We start from the raw sequence: 17,659 nt of genomic DNA on the forward strand, positions 1-17,659 counted from the left end.
TTTTATAGGAAATATGCCAACATATGGCAAATCAAACAAGAAATTATGGCTCAATCTGTTACTTTTTTTCTCTTTTTTGATTAACTGGCCATTTAAAAAATAAATTCAATATATTTTCCACCCAAATGTCCTTTGTTTTTATAGGAAATATGCCAACATATGTATTTATATCTGAAGTGCATTTGTGTGTGAAGAATGAGAGGAGACAGTTGTAATTAAAACCATCTGATGTGTATTTTGAATAAAAAAATTACAAATACAATGCAACCTTTTTTTTCTTAATGGGCATACATTTTAACACACTTATAGAATTTAGTGCTTGATCTTAAGCCATTGTACTTTTTTAATTAAAAATTGAAGAAAACCTCTCATATGACCAAAATTGAAAATAAAACAATGTTTTTTTTTTTCTTTTCTTTTTTTTCTTGGATCGCTTGATTTAAAAAAAAAAGGTTTTAAAAGAATACAAAAGGAATAAAATTCATCTTAAATCACAGGAAATCCAGTTATCAAAAATAGAAAAACAAGAAAAATATTTCAAAACGTACCTCCCCATAAAAATACAAAACATGAAAACACGGACTTACATACATATGAACAAACATGATCCATACAATAGGGACGGAGCATGCGTTCAGGTTAAATAATGATTTCAGCTGAGACTGTGAGATTGAGAACTGAAGTCTGTTGTTATGTGCTGTTGAGTCCATGAGTTTCATCACTACTGAGCTGTTTCTCTTTTGAAGGCTTCTTTTTCTGGACAATAAAAGAGCAGTACAAGTAATTCACTTACAGAACAATTCATCTAAATCAGTTTTATTATTATTATTATTATAAAGGGTTTCCACCAGGTTTCATAAAAATAAAGACTTTTTAAGACCAAGAAAAGACCATTTAAGAAACACAATGAGCCGTTTTAGCAACACTTCACCGTTTAAAAACACAGCTTTTTTAAAACCGATCTCCATGACTTTTTAAAGGAGAAAATTCTGCTTATTTTCTTCATGCAATCCATTCACCGATTTTACCTTTTTGTGCACTACCTCCTCCTCATCTGGAGCAGATACAGGAGGATCATCAGGCATCATCTCCTCCGTTTCTTCATCTCTCTCCTTCTTTTTCTTCTTCTCTGTATGTCGTTTCAATGTGATGGGAAACACAAGCAAACAAAAACTGAAAGAAGCAGTAAAATAAAGCCACCAGCCAGGATATACATATATTTAATTACTTACTCTTTTTCTTCTGACTTATTTCTACAGGAACGGATGCTTCTTCTTCTTCTTCTTCTGCTGGTGGTTGAAGTGCATCTGCATTTTCACTCTCCTTGTTTTTCTTCTTCTCTTTGTCTTTCTTGGCCTTCTTGGGCTCAGGCGTGTCCTCCTCCGGTGCTGGGACATCACAAGCTTCTTCTCTTTTGTGTTTTCTTTTTTTGGAAGGAGTTTTTAGACCGTGACTACAGGTTTCCTCATTTTCCAAACCATCGCCATCTACAGTCCTTGCTTGAGATTGACTGCTTTTTAAGGGTGTTTCTGAAGAAACCTCATTCTGGATCTCCACAACCTTTCTTTTTGTGGAGTCAGACTGCGGGAGATCAGCGTCTGATGGGGCTGTTTTGACCTTCTTACTGGTAGTTTCCTCCTCGGCAGATTCTTCAGTGCTTTTAACTTTCTTGGCTTTAGCTTTTTTTGACGGTGTTTCAGACTCTACGGTTTCTGAAAGGCTTTTACTGGCCTTAAGTTTGGCTTTTTTAGATGAAGAGAATTCTAGAGAGAGATCAGCTTTCTCAGATGTCGTTTCTTGGTCAATCTCAGAAGGACCTTCGGTTTTTTTCTTAGCTTTAACCTTCTTTGAAGGCGTCTCATCAGGAACAGGCTTCTTGTTTTTGACTTTTTTTGATGGCGTCTCTGATTGGTCAGAGGTAGCGTCCATCGCAGCGGTAGTTTCTAGCAACTTGCTAGCAGCTTTCTTAACCTCTTTAATATTTAAGGGACTATTGTCAGTTTCAACATTACTGGCTTCAGATTGGCTTTTCTTCTTTTTAGCCTTTTTAGACGGAGTTTCAGTGCTGCTGGTTTCTGAGGTACCAATATCTTTCCAAACATTAGTCTCAGCTTGCTCTGAAAAACTATTACCTTTTTTAAAGTGAACTCTTTTAGGAGTCCTATTGGCTTCTGAATCTGATACACCAACCTCTTTAGTCAACGGAGAGGCGGTTTTGCCAGTTTCCAAGAGTCCATTCATTTCATGATGTGCTTCTGGTTTATCAGACGAGTTAGCAGCTTTAGCCTTTGTTCTTTTAGGGGTCTTAACCACATCAAGACCTGAGATACTACTATTTGTCTTATTCCCAGCCTTTTTGGATGGTGTCTGAACTTCACGAGGTTCAGAAATAGCTACAGAATCTTTATCTTTTGACTTCTTTGAAGGAGTCTCAGATGCATCTGTTGTTACGGGAATGTCAACAGGTTTGGCAGTCGATTTCTTTGCTGGTGTACTGGACTTTCCCTTCTTGGCTGGGTTTGCCTCTTTTTTAGCTCTTGCCGGTTTCTTTGTCGTCCTTCCCTTTGCTGGAGACTTTGCAGACGAGACGGGAGATTCATCCAAGTTCGAGAGAACATCCATCTTCACTCGATCAGCATCTGATTACAACAGACAAACTTCAGTAATCATATTTCTTGTTTCTGTATTAATCTTATGTAAACACAAAACACCAAGAAGTTAATACTTTTATTCAGAAAGGACACATTGGCATTAATAATGTAGAATAAGCATTCATAATGTTTGAAAACTTTTTTTTTTATATATATATAAATGCTGTTCTTTTGAACTTTCTATTCATCAAAGAATCCTGAAAAAAATGCATCAGTTTCAAAAAAAAAAAAAAAAACTTTCATTGTGATTTATTGTGCATTTTTACAGTCTGTCTCACCTGATAACTGAGAAACCATTTTCCTCCACTTCTCCACATCTAAACTCGAGTCTGAATCAGAATCGTTCCCTGCCAGTTGAGGCACTGACTTTTTTCTTTTCCTTGGTTTTGTCACAGTTTCTTTTTTCTTCTGTTTCTGTGGAGTGGAGTAAGTGATGAATATGTCAGGTGACTTTTGTATGGTGGCTCAGTTAAGTTTGGGTAAAATATTTTGGTCAGTTTTAAATCAAATACCGTTGATTTTTTGGCCAATCCTGAAGTCGTCTTGTTGCTCACAGACTTTTTCGAACCAACTACTTTCCATACACAAAACAAACAACCAAAAATATAAATAACTTGAAGAAACTTTAACTGAGGGTTAGTATCACAGTTCAGCTCTTTCACAACTAGGAATATGTGTACTACAAATGTCTAAAATAAAGCTTCAAATTATTGGCGATCCAAGATCTACATGAGTTTGATTCTTCATCAGAACAGATTTGGTGATTTCACTTTTACTTTTTCACTGGAGAAAGCCATGATATGGACAGAGGACATGCATTTTAAGTCAAAAACGTCTCAATAATGGATTTGTTTCTTACAAAGACGCAGCTTTACATTTCGCATGAACTGATGGTCTGGAGTCTTGTGGGTGATTACGATTTTTTTTATCAGTTGTTTGGACTCTCATTCTGACGGCACCCATTCACCACAGAGAATCCATTGGTGAGCAAGTGATGCAATGCCAAATCTGTTTCCATGAAAAAACAAACTCATCTACTCATCTTGGATGGCCTGAGGGTGAGTACATTTTCAGCAAACGTTAAGTAAGCTTGTCAAAAACACTGCTGAAACACACATCACACAATATAAACACTGAAACGATCTACTCATTTACCAGCAGAGGGGGCTGTGATAAATGATATTTAGTAAAGCCTCTGATGTACATACCATCTCCATCATCTGAGCTGGACGCATCACGTTGTTAAAAGGAAGAAAAATGATAAATTAGTTTGAAACCATTTCAATGAAGCCTACAACATGAGACACACATGCACCGTCTTACCTGGCCCACTTCTTAAAGATCTCGCTCAAGGATGCTTTCACTTCAGTTTCAACCTGTAATTGACGGCCATATTTAATACAAGCATTACGTGCATTCAGACAAATAAAGCACTGTGAACTGTTGCGCTGATTTCAGTGTGTGTGTAAATCTTATTTGGTGCTTACAGTTTATCCGTGCACTAATATCAGTAACAGGACAAAGTTCATATGCACTAGATGCATGAGTTTAAAAAGCTTGTTTCTTCCACTCAAGTTATATTTAACGTATGCATGCAGTTAGTGTCAACTACAGTGGTATAAATACAGCTTTAACTAATGCATTATGATTTATTGACATCTTGTAGTTTTGTCGCTGATAGGCAGTGATCAGTGTGCTCTGGAGTGATAAACACCAAATAAGATAGTATTGGTAAATGCATCAGATTAGGTTCAACTGCTCTAATACAAGCATTTGAAATGCTTTATTTTGAATGGTCTTGACGTTTCGAAATGCATGCAATAATACAGTCTCTTGATCTACAACCATGCACTCGCTCTCTCTCAAACACACACGAATAAACATATCTCCACCTGGGGCGCGTGCTTTCTCAGCACGTTGGCTGCTTTCTTGTAGCCGTTGTCCTTTAAATGGTGATATATTAACTTGATCAGCTCGTCCGGCGAGGCATCTGTAATATTTGAGTCCATGTTTGGGATGGGGATGAGTTTAAAAACGGGCGCGCGCGAAACTTAAGAAAAACTTTGCTGCATGTTTCTATTTCCGCTACATTCGAATAGCAGCTACTCGCGCATTCCTTCACTCTGACCCCTGAACGCTCCACTGCTCGCACTGCATCATGGGAAATGTAGTTCTTTAAGGTGTGATCCGTTTAATGATTTAATGATATACATATAATTTTATTCACTAAGCATGCATTAAATTAAAACCATATAAATACTTAATACTATAAAATATTAGAGAGAAATGCACTAACTAGCAGGCCATGACTCCTTACTTGTTAAAGGTTTGTAAGACAATTATGTAAATTAATTGTATGCAATTTGATATTATTTAATATATTAAGTGACCAAGAAGTACTAGCACATGTTTTGATAGGTCTGAGATTCATCATAACCATACACAGATATTGTGGTCTGTTTTGAACATGTTACCTGAGCGGTTCACTGGGGTCAGGATCCTCATCTGATTTCAAAAACAGCAGAGTCAGCGAGTCAAACATCTCTGTGTAAGTGTAAAACCACAAACGACCGCTGCTCCAACCAATCAAGACCAATCAAATCCAGACATCCAAACTCGCCAGTGTGGTGACATGAGTGTGAGCAGGTGTGTTTGGATTATGGTTTGAGCTGTGGAGTGTGTGAGCGTGTGTGTGTCTGTACGAAGGGGGTGTGTGTGAATATGTTTATTTTAGGGCAACGCAGCCCACTCGTGTTTACATGTTTCTCTAAAGAGGATTCAGGGTGGGAAGAACAAACTCAGATAAACCCGAAGCACAACAGCAGTTTCAAACTTTCATGACTAAACTGATAATTACTTAACATTTGGCTCTGTTTGCATGATTATTGAAGGAGGAACTCTTCACTAGCTCTAGGTGATGGTAAGCAGTTCAGGTCAGCTGACAGGAGGAGCGGGTAACTAGTGTTCACAGAGCTCCATTCATGAGTATCTGAGGAAAAAAAGAGTTTGTAAATGGTTTTGCCGGGGGGTCAGGGTTTGGCTGGTTCCTCTGCAGGTATCGTCCGCTGGTAGATGCTGTAACTACACAATTATGTTGCGTAGTTTCTCTCTTGACAGTCATGTCATATTCCTAACCAAGAAGGTCTAGACTACAATACCTGGAGAAGAACCGCAGAGCTTTCGAAGCCAATCACCTGAGCCATGAACAACAACAACATGCACCCAAATTATGTATTTTTGTAATTTTATTTTAGAATATATATATATTACACACACACACACACACACACACACACACACACACACACACACATATATATATATATATATATATATATATATATATATATATATATATACACACACACACACACACACACACACACACACACACACACACACACACACACACACACAGCCATTTAAAAATTTGGGATCAGTAAGATTAAAAAAATACAGAAAAAATGAAATATTGTGAAATATTATTGCAATTTCTAATTTTGGCTTCCTATTTTAATATACTTTCAAACTGAATTTATTTCTGTGACGCAGTATACAATATACACTACTATTCAGAAGTTTAGGGTCAGTAAAATAAATAAAAACAGCACTTATTCAAAATAGAAATCAATATAAGTCTGTGCTATCACTTTTTATCCATTTAACACATCCTTGCTGAATAAAAGTATTAATTTAAAAAAAAGAAGAAAAAAACAGAAAGAAAAAATGTAATGACACTAAACGTTTGAATAGTATATTCTATCACAAAATTTATATTTTGAATAAACACTGTTCTTTTTAGAATCCTAAAAACAGTATCACAGGTCCCAAAAAAATTTATGTTTCCAACACTGATAATAAATCGGCATATTAGAATGATTTCTGAAAGATCATGTGGTACTAAGACTTGAGTAATGATGCTGAAAATTCAGCATTGCTTTACAGGAATAAATTTATTATTATATTTATTTTAAAGTATATTAAAATAAAAAACTGTGATTTTAAATTGCAATAATATTTCAGAAAATTACATTTTTTTCTGTATTTTTTATCGAATAAATGCAGCCTTTATGAGCACAAGAAACTTCTTTAAAAACATTAAAAATTGTACTGATCCCAAATTACTGAAGGACACTGAATATATATATATATATATATATATATATATATATATATATATGGGTTCTGTCTAGTGTGTGTGTGTGTGGGAGTGGGAAATGTATTATAGTGTGTGTTGTGTGTGTGTGTGTGCTGTGTTTGTGTGTGTAAAACGAACCCACATATATATACCTATAGTATCTATATATTTACCTTCTATATGAAAACAGATGTGATTGGTCATTTATGCACCAAAAAACACTTCTGCTCTAGGAACAGACATTTATGGCTCAGGTGATTGAATGAAATGGAGTTACAAAAAATTTAAGTTACAAAAGAGACAATAACATAAGCTGAAAAAAACATAATCTTAAAAACATCTACCCTCACAATCCTCTATCCTCTGTGGGAAATGTTTATGCACACGGACATTATATAGATCTCCTTGCATTTTAATAGTTTCTCCTATATTGTTGCAAACATATTAATGATGTTTTACTGAGCTGTCTGCAAGTGAGTGCTGTATGCACCGTTTTCTCAGGTTTCATCCAAAAACAAGATTCAGTTTCCCCAGGATATAAAACGAACCCACATTCCACAAATATAGCTGTTCAGAGGTCTGACCACCGCTCACATCCCTCTCTTTGACAACTACCCTCTGCTGAAAACTGCTTAACAGTCGCCCCACTTTTCACTACTGGCCCCTCTCGATCTATAACAACTCGGCTGTTTATACCTTCTATATGAAAACAGATGTGATTGGTCATTTATGCACAAAAATCACTTTCAGGACATGGGTGACAAGATCCACACAGTACTCTGTAATACTCTAAACTGAGAATATGGATTATAAAAGCAGAAACAAACGACTGAACTCAAACAATCATGTTTCAGAAACCGCTCATATAGCATGAAAATAAAAATCATTTCCAAATTAGGGTTTTTAAAAAAAGTCCTCTCTGAACAGACTATATGTAAATATGAGAACCTGAGATCCTTTGAAAGCTTTAAAATGAAAAGTGTGCCGCTTTACTGGAAGTGGTAGATGATTAAATAGAGTTAGTGTTAGTATGAGGGGAAGGGTTTTTAATAACACTCTCGCAACGCCAAATTCAACATCTCCTCAGACTCTGCTGGCTTCTCCTCTAATTATTTCCTTTCATCTTCTTACTTTCTCTCAGGCCATAAAGGGAAAAATATGGATCAGATCTGGAGTTACAAAAGAGTATGTGTTTAATGAAGTGACAATAACAGAAGAAGAATTACAATAACTCTTACAATCTAGTAGCTGAAGTACATATCCTCTGAAGGCTACACTTACAATCTGCTATCCTATAAATGCTTAAAGTTGTGATATATCATATATATAATTTTTCATACAACCCTCAAAAACACACTGTTTTAGTGTTAAGAAGACGAATATGCAATTTGCATTGTGTCTCAACGCACCCAAGGACATTTATTTTGTAGTATGTGTAAAAACACACTGTTTTAGTGTTAAGAAGACGAACATTCAAAACCCATAGATTCACAAATAACGTGTTAAGAAGACGAATATGCAATTTGCATTGTGTCTCAATGCACGCACATTCTGGCCATGTTCGAATATGTAATACTTTTTAAACCTCTAGATTTACCCATATTAATACTTTCTTTAGTTTATTGTAATAAACATGACATTAAATAGGTATATAGGTAATTTATTGGAAAAAAAGAACACTCAATAAGCCACAACGTGCCTGTAAAGAATAACAATAAAATAGAATGAATCGATTGGAATTTTTTTTTGTGTGTGTGTGATAATTTACTTTGATTTGTTATGTCTACATTCATTCCAGAACAATCACTGAGTCAACGAGACCAGGTGACTGTGACCAAAGGAATTTGTACAAGCTGCCCATAAAGGCCAGATTTTTTAAATACCTCCCTTTTTTTAAATACCAGACATAATATTTAGTAGATTTATGAGCAGTTGTTCTATTAATGGAGAGATCTAAAAGCGCTTGTGTACATTTGTTCTGCAAAGTCAACATTAAAGATAGTAACAGCTTGGCAGCAACTCAGAATGTCGAGGTTTGGGTTAAAACTGACATCAGAGAAATTTAAGGTGGATTTGCTGTTGTTGTTGTTTTTGGGGAAAGTAATGTTTACTCACTCATGAAAGATATTTTCATTGCCAAATATTTTAAGTAAGAGAGAAATCTTGAATAACTCTTATAAATTATATTTCTTTGGCACTGCACTGTAATTGTTTTTGTTCAACTTTAAACTTTTAATCAGTAGAATTCAATTTTAGTAAAAGGGTGCCGTCAGAATGAGAGTCCAAACAGCTGATGAAAGCACCACAATAATCCACACGACTTCAGTCCATCAGTTAACATCCTGTGAAGTGAAAAGCTGCATGTTTGTAAGAAGCAAATCTATCATTAAGAGGTTTTTAACTTTAAACAGTCACTTTTGGACAAAATATGAGTCCATAATCCATAATAACTCTTCCTCTATTCATTGGTGAGCTTGTGATGTAATGCTAAATTTCTCCAAATCTGAAGAAAGAAACACGTCTTGGATGGCCTGGGGGTGAATACATTTTCAGCAAATTGTCATTTTTGGATGACCTATGCCTTTAATTGTGACTCATTCATGACCAGTCCTTTCGACTCAAGTGCAGATTCTTATTTACACTTTAGTTCATCTTTCATCTCTAGTTTCATCTTCAATATTCACAACCTTCATCCTAAACATTTTCTCAATATCCAGTTGTTTGACTTTTTTATTAAGAACAAAATGCTAACAATGTATGATATGACACATGCTGTGATAGTTGGCCTGGAGCATTCTGGCATTTCTTTTACAAAGAATGTTGACTTCATTGCACAATATGTTGACACCAGTCCTAAATGGACACAGATGTGAGCAGAAACATATGTTTCTCTTTCAGATCTTATCTGCGGAGTGTGTGTGACTTCAGGTGATGTGCACACAGTGAATCCAGTGAGCGCCAGCTCATATATAATAACAACGCTCAAAGTCCCAATAAAAGAGCTCTTGTGTGCACAAACGCTGTCTCTGTTCAAGCACGGTTTGTACCCCTGGTCCCCCTAAATACTCCTACGGCATGTTTTAATAGCAGGAATCCTTAGGGGCCTCAGCTTGTGTTTGGAGATTAATAAAAAACATTGCTCAAACGAATAAGAGCAAATCTAAAGACTGTCTTCCATTTACTGAGCTAATAAACAGGTTGTAAAAATGACCGTACTTCCTATACATCTGTAGCCAGGTCATAATATGTCCATGATGATAAAATGATGATATAAATCAACAGTTATGTGCAAATGACTCCAAACCACAGATGAAAGACATTGGTGTAATGCATTTATTTTATAGGCTATTCGTTTAAACAATGGCAAGACATCACACACTGAGAGAAGACATCTCTGTTGAATACGTCTCTTTGTTGCACTTAAGGGGCGGTGAAGACTCAATCCTAGAAAGAAAATCCTTCAGAAAAAAATTAACTGTGTGTGTGTGTCAAAACCTAGTGAGCTGCTTACTTACTTAGAAATGTCATACGTATACAAAAAAACAATAAAAAGTAATGTTGGAGTAATGTTATGTACAGCATTTTTGGGCATCAAAGACAAAATGTAGTACACTGTAATAATAATAATAATAATAAAATAAATAAAGATAAGATAAGATAAAGATAAGACATACTATGAAAAAATGCTACAATAATTGATTATGGTTAAATTCCTTTACTTTATATGGTGAAAAACTGTAATGCATCTATGGCACATTTCATGTACACTCTACGAAAAGTCTGTAAAAATACAGCATTATAGTGTTAATATAAGGAATTTCCCATACTGATTTTTCACAGGTGTTTTATTTTGAATTATGCATTGCGTTTTAGGGTTGAAGGAAATTGTTCTATTAATTTTCTGCAAAAACATTATCCATTCTTTACTGACTTTTTTCCTACAGTGTAATTTTACACTAAAATTCTGTCAAATGTGCATTATTTTAAAAAGTAATACATTTAGACGTAATACATTTTCATTATAATTTAAATTTAAAAAAAGTATAAATCAGCATTCCCAGAATCCTCTCACATTTTACTGGTTTCTGGTTGAAATTGCTGTTTTTTCTTTTTTTCCTTTTTATTTTTTTAGTGTCATGTTTGTTACCATGATGGTACTATGTGTATATTATTAAGTGTAAAGTATCTTTTGTTAGTAGGCCTATATTATAATTAGTAAATTAGTATATTAACATTATGATATACGTTTCTATCGTACATTTAAGGCTGTAAAAAAAAAATGTTAAACTTTAAAAATGTAATAGTAGCTATAAACACGGTAACTTTCTGGTAAACATTTTTTTTAAAACCGTCAATCAGCCTACACGTTATTTTTATGTATTTATTTGTTTATTTTACAGTGTACTTTAGAGAGCATCAAATTGGTGTGCAACATCAGAAATGCATTGTGCACTTTAGTGTGTCTGTGTGCAGCATTTCTCGGCATGAATAGCAAAAATACCGTGAAAGTACTAACTAATCTCACTAGACATTGTTGGCCACTGTAGGCGCGTGCAGCAGTGTTGGGCACGTGCAGGGGGGAAAAGAGCTCTAGGTAGGCGGCTCACTCGTTTTTGACGCACAGCCAGACCCCTCACTGCGCGCACATACATCGCTCTGCCTCCTCGCGCAAACTTTACGCTCGTACCTGCAGTTTAGACGAACATTCATGATTTTTTTCCCCTCACGCGCAGTCGCTTGAACGCGTTGCCATGACAGCAGCGGCTCTGACGGCGCTCTCCGTGATGAGTTTGCTCAGTCTGGGCTATCTGACCCAGGACTGGACGAGTCCGAACCAGGTCGAGCCGCCGAACCATCCGCGTCCGCACATTATCTTCATCATGACGGACGATCAGGGCTTCAACGACATCGGCTACCACAACAGAGACATCCACACCCCGACCCTGGACAAGCTGGCAGCGGAGGGCGTGAAGCTGGAGAACTACTACATCCAGCCCATCTGCACTCCGTCCCGCAGTCAGTTCATCACGGGCAGGTAACTCACTCAGCTGTTTGCACCACGTTTGTGGACGTTTACTTGGTATTTTTGCTACATAAATATAGTAATGAGTGGTAAATATGATAAAAACACCATGGTCATCACACAGTACACCACAGTACCGTTTTGCAAGGGTGATATTGTTATAATAAAGCAATTTACAATGTCAGAAACACTAGGGGCCACAAATGTGATTTGAATAGACCTGGAAAAGTCATGTTAATTAATAAAATCTTATAACCCTGTGGGCATTTTATACACTTTATGAAAACACTTTATGCCAAGCTCTAAAATATTTAATAAGAAACTGTATGTGAAAAATGTTTTGAAAAAAAAAAAAAAAAAAAAAAAAAAAAAAAAAAAAAAAAATATTAATTCTCAACAACAGTGTATTTGGTCAAATATACTGTATATACTACTTTCCTAATAATCTTTAGTTTTTGGAAAACATGCATCATTGGAAGATGTGTGGCCATCATCATCATCAAATAAATAATGTACAGACAATTTACAGCACTGCTTGAACAAAGAATTTTTGTGGAAATATTTTTTTCTTTTCATTTTAATCGTTCAGACCAATATGTATATCAGTTTGCAGGTCCTTCTCAAAAAATTAGCATATTGTGATAAAAGTTCATTATTTTCCATAATGTAATGATAAAATTAAACTTTCTTATATTTTAGATTCATTGCACACCAACTGAAATATTTCAGGTCTTTTATTGTTTTAATACTGATGATTTTGGCATACAGCTCATGAAAACCCAAAATTCCTATCTCAAAAAATTAGCATATCATGAAAAGGTTCTCTAAACGAGCTATTAACCTAATCATCTGAATCAACTAATTAACTCTAAACACCTGCAAAAGATTCCTGAGGCTTTTAAAAACTCCCAGCCTGGTTCATTACTCAAAACCGCAATCATGGGTAAGACTGCCGACCTGACTGCTGTCCAGAAGGCCATCATTGACACCCTCAAGCGAGAGGGTAAGACACAGAAAGAAATTTCTGAACGAATAGGCCTGTTCCCAGAGTGCTGTATCAAGGCACCTCAGTGGGAAAGTCTGTGGGAAGGAAAAAGTGTGGCAAAAAACGCTGCACAACGAGAAGAGGTGACCGGACCCTGAGGAAGATTGTGAAGAAGGACTGATTCCAGACCTTGGGGGACCTGCGGAAGCAGTGGACTGAGTCTGGAGTAGAAACATCCAGAGCCACCGTGCACAGGCGTGTGCTTTTGAACCAGAAACAGCGGCAGAAGCGCCTGACCTGGGCTACAGAGAAGCAGCACTGGACTGTTGCTCAGTGGTCCAAAGTACTTTTTTCGGATGAAAGCAAATTTTGCATGTCATTCGGAAATCAAGGTGCCAGAGTCTGGAGGAAGACTGGGGAGAAGGAAATGCCAAAATGCCTGAAGTCCAGTGTCAAGTACCCACAGTCAGTGATGGTCTGGGGTGCCATGTCAGCTGCTGGTGTTGGTCCACTGTGTTTTATCAAGGGCAGGGTCAATGCAGCTAGCTATCAGGAGATTTTGGAGCACTTCATGCTTCCATCTGCTGAAAAGCTTTATGGAGATGAAGATTTCGTTTTTTTCAGCATGACCTGGCACCTGCTCACAGTGCCAAACACCACTGGTAAATGGTTTACTGACCATGGTATTACTGTGCTCAATTGGCCTGCCAACTCTCCTGACCTGAACCCCATAGAGAATCTGTGGGATATTGTGAAGAGAAAGTTGAGAGACGCAAGACCCAACACTCTGGATGAGCTTAAGGCCGCTATCGAAGCATACTGGGCCTCCATAACACCTCAGCAGTGCCACAGGCTGATTGCCTCCATGCCACGCCGCATTGAAGCAGTCATTTCTGCAAAAGGATTCCCGACCAAGTATTGAGTGCATAACTGAACATAATTATTTGAAGGTTGACTTTTTTTGCATTAAAACACACTTTTTTTATTAGTCGGATGAAAATATGCTAATTTTTTGAGATAGGAATTTTGGGTTTTCATGAGCTGTATGCCAAAATCATCAGTATTAAAACAATAAAAGACCTGAAATATTTCAGTTGGTGTGCAATGAATCTAAAATATATGAAAGTTTAATTTTTGTCACTAAATTAAAGAAAATAATCAACCACAAACACAACATCACAATTACTTGAGAAAAAACTGTATATCAGTTTGAGTGATTCTTGAACAAAACTCAATTGAAGAAGTGATTCATTCACAAATCGGACGTCACTGTTACTTGTGACAAAAGAGCAACATTTTTGGCCAATAAATGTTTAAGGGTAGAACACAATAACTTATTTAATGAAGACAAATCAATTGATTTTTTACAACACTTTTCACAATACACATAGTTTTAAAACAGTTTTACAGAAAATTGTCATAAAATAATGTCCGGGTTATGAAAAGTCAAAACAGGGCAAAGTAAATTCATTTAATACATTTCAAAGTGCTGTACATAAAAATGCATGTAAAAAAAAAAAAAGATCATAAAAAGGTTTAAAGAGATAAAAAATACAGTAAAAATAATAAATAAATTAAAATGAAAGTAAATGTACACTTTAAAAGAATATGAGAGACACACAAAAAGCACAAGAGAATTAAAATAAACATGCATAAAGTAAATAATTCAGTTATGTGCAGTTCTAATGTCTGCTGCAATACAGTGTGTGAAACAAATCAATCAATCCATATCTGTGCTTGTGATGAGATGTGTTTGTGAGTTCTGATCCAGTTATTTTCCTTTCCCTTTCCGCTCTAGATATCAAATCCATACGGGTCTCCAGCACTCGATAATCCGCTCTCGGCAGCCCAGCTGTTTGCCCTTTGACCTCCGGACATTGCCGCAGCGGCTGCAGGAGGCGGGATACGCCACACACATGGTGGGCAAATGGCATCTGGGCTTCTACAAGCGCGATTGCCTGCCGACCCGCCGCGGGTTCCACACGTACTTCGGCTCTCTGACGGGAAGCGTGGATTATTACACCTACAAGTCGTGCGACGGGCCGGGAATTTGCGGTTACGACCTCCACGAGGGCGAGCGTGTGGCATGGGGTCAGGGAGGGCGTTATTCCACCCATCTGTATGCGCAAAGAGTCCGAAAAATCCTCGCCGCTCACGATCCGTCATCCCAGCCTCTTTTCATTTTCCTCTCTTTCCAAGCCGTGCACACGCCATTGCAGTCGCCGAGGGAATACATCTATCCGTATCGACAAATGGGAAATGTGTTTCGGCGGAAATACGCCGGGATGGTTTCGGTTGTAGACGAGGCAGTAAGGAACGTGACGTACGCGCTCCGAAAGTATGGCTACTATAAGAACAGCGTCATTATCTTTTCTACAGATAACGGCGGACAGCCGCTCTTTGGCGGGAGCAATTGGCCTCTACGAGGAAGAAAGGGAACGTATTGGGAAGGAGGTGTCCGTGGCATTGGATTCGTCCATAGTCCATTGTTGAGACGCAGGAAGAGAGTTAGCAAAGCTCTGGTTCACATCACCGACTGGTACCCAACGCTAGTGGGGCTCGCAGGAGGGAACGTTTCCCGGATGGACGGGCTTGATGGATATGATATGTGGGAAACCATTAGTAGCGGGAAGGAGTCTCCACGTTTGGAGATCCTACATAATATTGATCCGCTCTACAACGCCGCCAGGCATGGATCTTTAAAAAACGGATACGGGATCTGGAATACGGCCGTACAGGCAGCGGTTCGAGTCGGAGACTGGAAGCTCTTGACTGGAAATCCTGGATATGGAGACTGGATTCCGCCTCAGATGCTGGGAAACTTTCCGGAATCTTGGTGGAATTTGGAACGGCACACGGAAGCGAAGAAATCCTTGTGGCTCTTTAATGTGGCGGACGATCCGTACGAGCGTTATGATCTCGCAGAGCGCCGGCCAGACGTGGTCAAGCAGCTGCTGGCCCGGTTAGCGTTCCACAACCGGACCGCCGTTCCGGTGCGCTACCCTGCAGAAGATCCCAGAGCCGACCCGAGACGCAACGGAGGGGCTTGGGTTCCTTGGGAAGGAGATGAAGAAAACTGGGAGGCGTTTTATCTTCGAAAGAGAAAAGTCAAGAAGCAAAAGCGGAAGTTCTGCAAAATGAAGTCATTTTTTAGAAGACTTAACTTTAGAATGATGTCAAACAGGATTTGAACAAACACATCCTGCAAGAACTGACTATTACAGATGCTGCTGACAGTAACACGTTATTATTTTAGGGACTCTGATTATGAATTTGCCTGGTATGGAGAGTCCCATGATCACATTCACTGAAGCATGTGTTTCTGCTCACTGTTTTTGATCATCCACATCATTTCTTTGAGCAGATTTTGACCCCTGCGGTTTCTGATAATGTGACCTTGAATCCCTGTTCAGTGAATGCTGAAAGAATTAATGAATGGATGTTGTATCCTCTCTGATCTGGTGTACAGTGCTTGCACCTCATATTTATATAAAATATCAGCTAACAGACTAAAATGAATCTTAAAATTTTTTTAGCATCAATTATACTACTTATTATTTTTTTCTACCACATTATACCAACTATTCTTACAAAAAAAAACTCAGTGTTTTGCATAAATAAAATAAACTTTTTCAAAAGACTCAAATTCTCTTGTACTGAGACTACTGTAATTTCCGGTGGGCTGATTGCCCTCTAGTGGACACCTGAGATTTCTTTATTTAGACTACTGGACAAATAATAGTGCATTTTCTAGGCTTGCTACTATAGCTGATTTCTTGATATATATATATATATATATATATATATATATATATATATATATATATATATATATATATATATATATATATATATATATATTTTACATATGCAAAGCATATCGCCTGTTTACCTATAAAATACTGGTTAGGGGCCTTCTGGGACTGCACTATAGCTGCACACACAGACAGTATAAAGGGCTGCTTGTTAAATGTGTGTCTTTCAGAGAAATGGGCCTCTCAGATGAGGGCGCCACACTCTAAACTGAGAGACTGAGAGACTTCTGCTTCTTAACTGCTTGACTTTATTTTATTGAGATGCTTACTGTACTGGTTTGTCTACTGACCATAAAGAAATTATTATTATTATTTTTTTAAATTAAGTATTCTAAGAAGTATTCTATTTATTTATTTTCTAATTTTAGGCTTTATTCAAGCTGTAAATCTGTTAAAGTAAATCTTTTGCAGCACAGGTCATTATGTACATGAACAACAATTTGGGAAAACTACTGTAACTGTAGGCTATATAAGTGGCACTCTGTGGCACGGCAGGATTTTGAACAGCCTCTATTATTATAATATTTTCCCCATATCATACAATATTTATATTTGTCACACAATGTTAGTTAACCATTAATGGGGAAGGAAATGCTTTCCACATGTTTCTTCTACCTTTAGAATTATTGTTTAAATTATCCAACAAAATTTTTTTTTTAAAATGTTCTTTTTGCAAATGCTGCACTGAAATTATTTCTCATTTGTTTTGACCGTCCTGCCAATATACCCAGCATTTTTGGTTTTCATTGCTGATAATATTTTAAAAACATGTGATTTTGGGTTATTATATCAAGGATTGCTCTTTAAATGATGTTGGTTTTATTATAAATTTGATTTTATTATTATGTAAATTTCACATTCATAAATGCAAGTTTACAAAAGACAAACCTCTTTTTATGGTGCAAAAGAGATTAAAATGTATGTAGATGTGATGTCAAAATCTAAAAATAGTAAAGCAATTAAAACGATTAATATATGCTCCTCCTTTAACATTTTTACATAATAAATAAATGAATAAAACAATGCTGCAAAGTATATTTTCTGTAT

At 36.9% G+C, this 17,659-nt stretch overlaps 2 protein-coding genes across 5 annotated transcripts; one reads left to right on the forward strand and one right to left on the reverse strand.

Annotated features, from left to right (window-relative positions):
- Positions 1 to 219: 219 nt before the first annotated feature.
- On the reverse strand, positions 220 to 4,806 carry LOC109081308 (transcriptional regulator ATRX homolog). 4 transcript variants are annotated; one of them, XM_019096296.2, is made up of 8 exons: positions 4,544 to 4,806; positions 3,975 to 4,027; positions 3,860 to 3,876; positions 3,164 to 3,222; positions 2,930 to 3,065; positions 1,233 to 2,639; positions 1,029 to 1,129; positions 220 to 756 (listed from the first exon to the last, which is right to left on the reverse strand). In XM_019096296.2, exons 1-8 carry the CDS (start codon positions 4,658 to 4,660, stop codon positions 691 to 693), a joined length of 1,956 nt encoding a protein of 651 aa, XP_018951841.2. In that variant the 5' UTR covers positions 4,661 to 4,806; the 3' UTR covers positions 220 to 690. The 4 variants fall into 4 exon arrangements, with proteins under 4 accessions (XP_018951841.2, XP_018951840.2, XP_018951842.1 ...); XM_019096295.2 differs by having other exon boundaries at positions 3,164 to 3,225; positions 4,544 to 4,805; XM_019096297.2 differs by having other exon boundaries at positions 3,860 to 3,871; positions 4,544 to 4,610.
- A 6,419-nt stretch (positions 4,807 to 11,225) lies between these two features.
- arsia (arylsulfatase family, member Ia) lies at positions 11,226 to 16,330 on the forward strand. Its single transcript, XM_019096298.2, has 2 exons — positions 11,226 to 11,824; positions 14,596 to 16,330. Exons 1-2 carry the CDS (start codon positions 11,541 to 11,543, stop codon positions 15,986 to 15,988), a joined length of 1,677 nt encoding a protein of 558 aa, XP_018951843.2. The 5' UTR covers positions 11,226 to 11,540; the 3' UTR covers positions 15,989 to 16,330.
- Positions 16,331 to 17,659: the final 1,329 nt, after the last annotated feature.

The sequence above is a fragment of the Cyprinus carpio genome, chromosome B14 (genome assembly GCF_018340385.1).
Source record: "Cyprinus carpio isolate SPL01 chromosome B14, ASM1834038v1, whole genome shotgun sequence".
Classification (NCBI taxonomy): Eukaryota; Metazoa; Chordata; class Actinopteri; order Cypriniformes; family Cyprinidae; genus Cyprinus; species Cyprinus carpio.

What these genes read in the sequence shown, in the direction of transcription:
- arsia (XM_019096298.2), top strand. Translation starts at nt 11,541, where the DNA reads ATGACAGCAGCGGCTCTGACGGCGCTCTCCGTGATGAGTTTGCTCAGT. An exon ending in AGTCAGTTCATCACGGGCAG is followed by an intron (nt 11,825 to 14,595) that starts GTAACTCACTCA and finishes TTTCCGCTCTAG; the next exon opens with ATATCAAATCCATACGGGTC.
- LOC109081308 (XM_019096295.2), bottom strand. Translation starts at nt 4,660, where the DNA reads ATGGACTCAAATATTACAGATGCCTCGCCGGACGAGCTGATCAAGTTA. An exon ending in TGAGAAAGCACGCGCCCCAG is followed by an intron (nt 4,028 to 4,543) that starts GTGGAGATATGT and finishes CGTCAATTACAG; the next exon opens with GTTGAAACTGAAGTGAAAGC. An exon ending in AATGGTTTCTCAGTTATCAG is followed by an intron (nt 2,640 to 2,929) that starts GTGAGACAGACT and finishes TGTTGTAATCAG; the next exon opens with ATGCTGATCGAGTGAAGATG.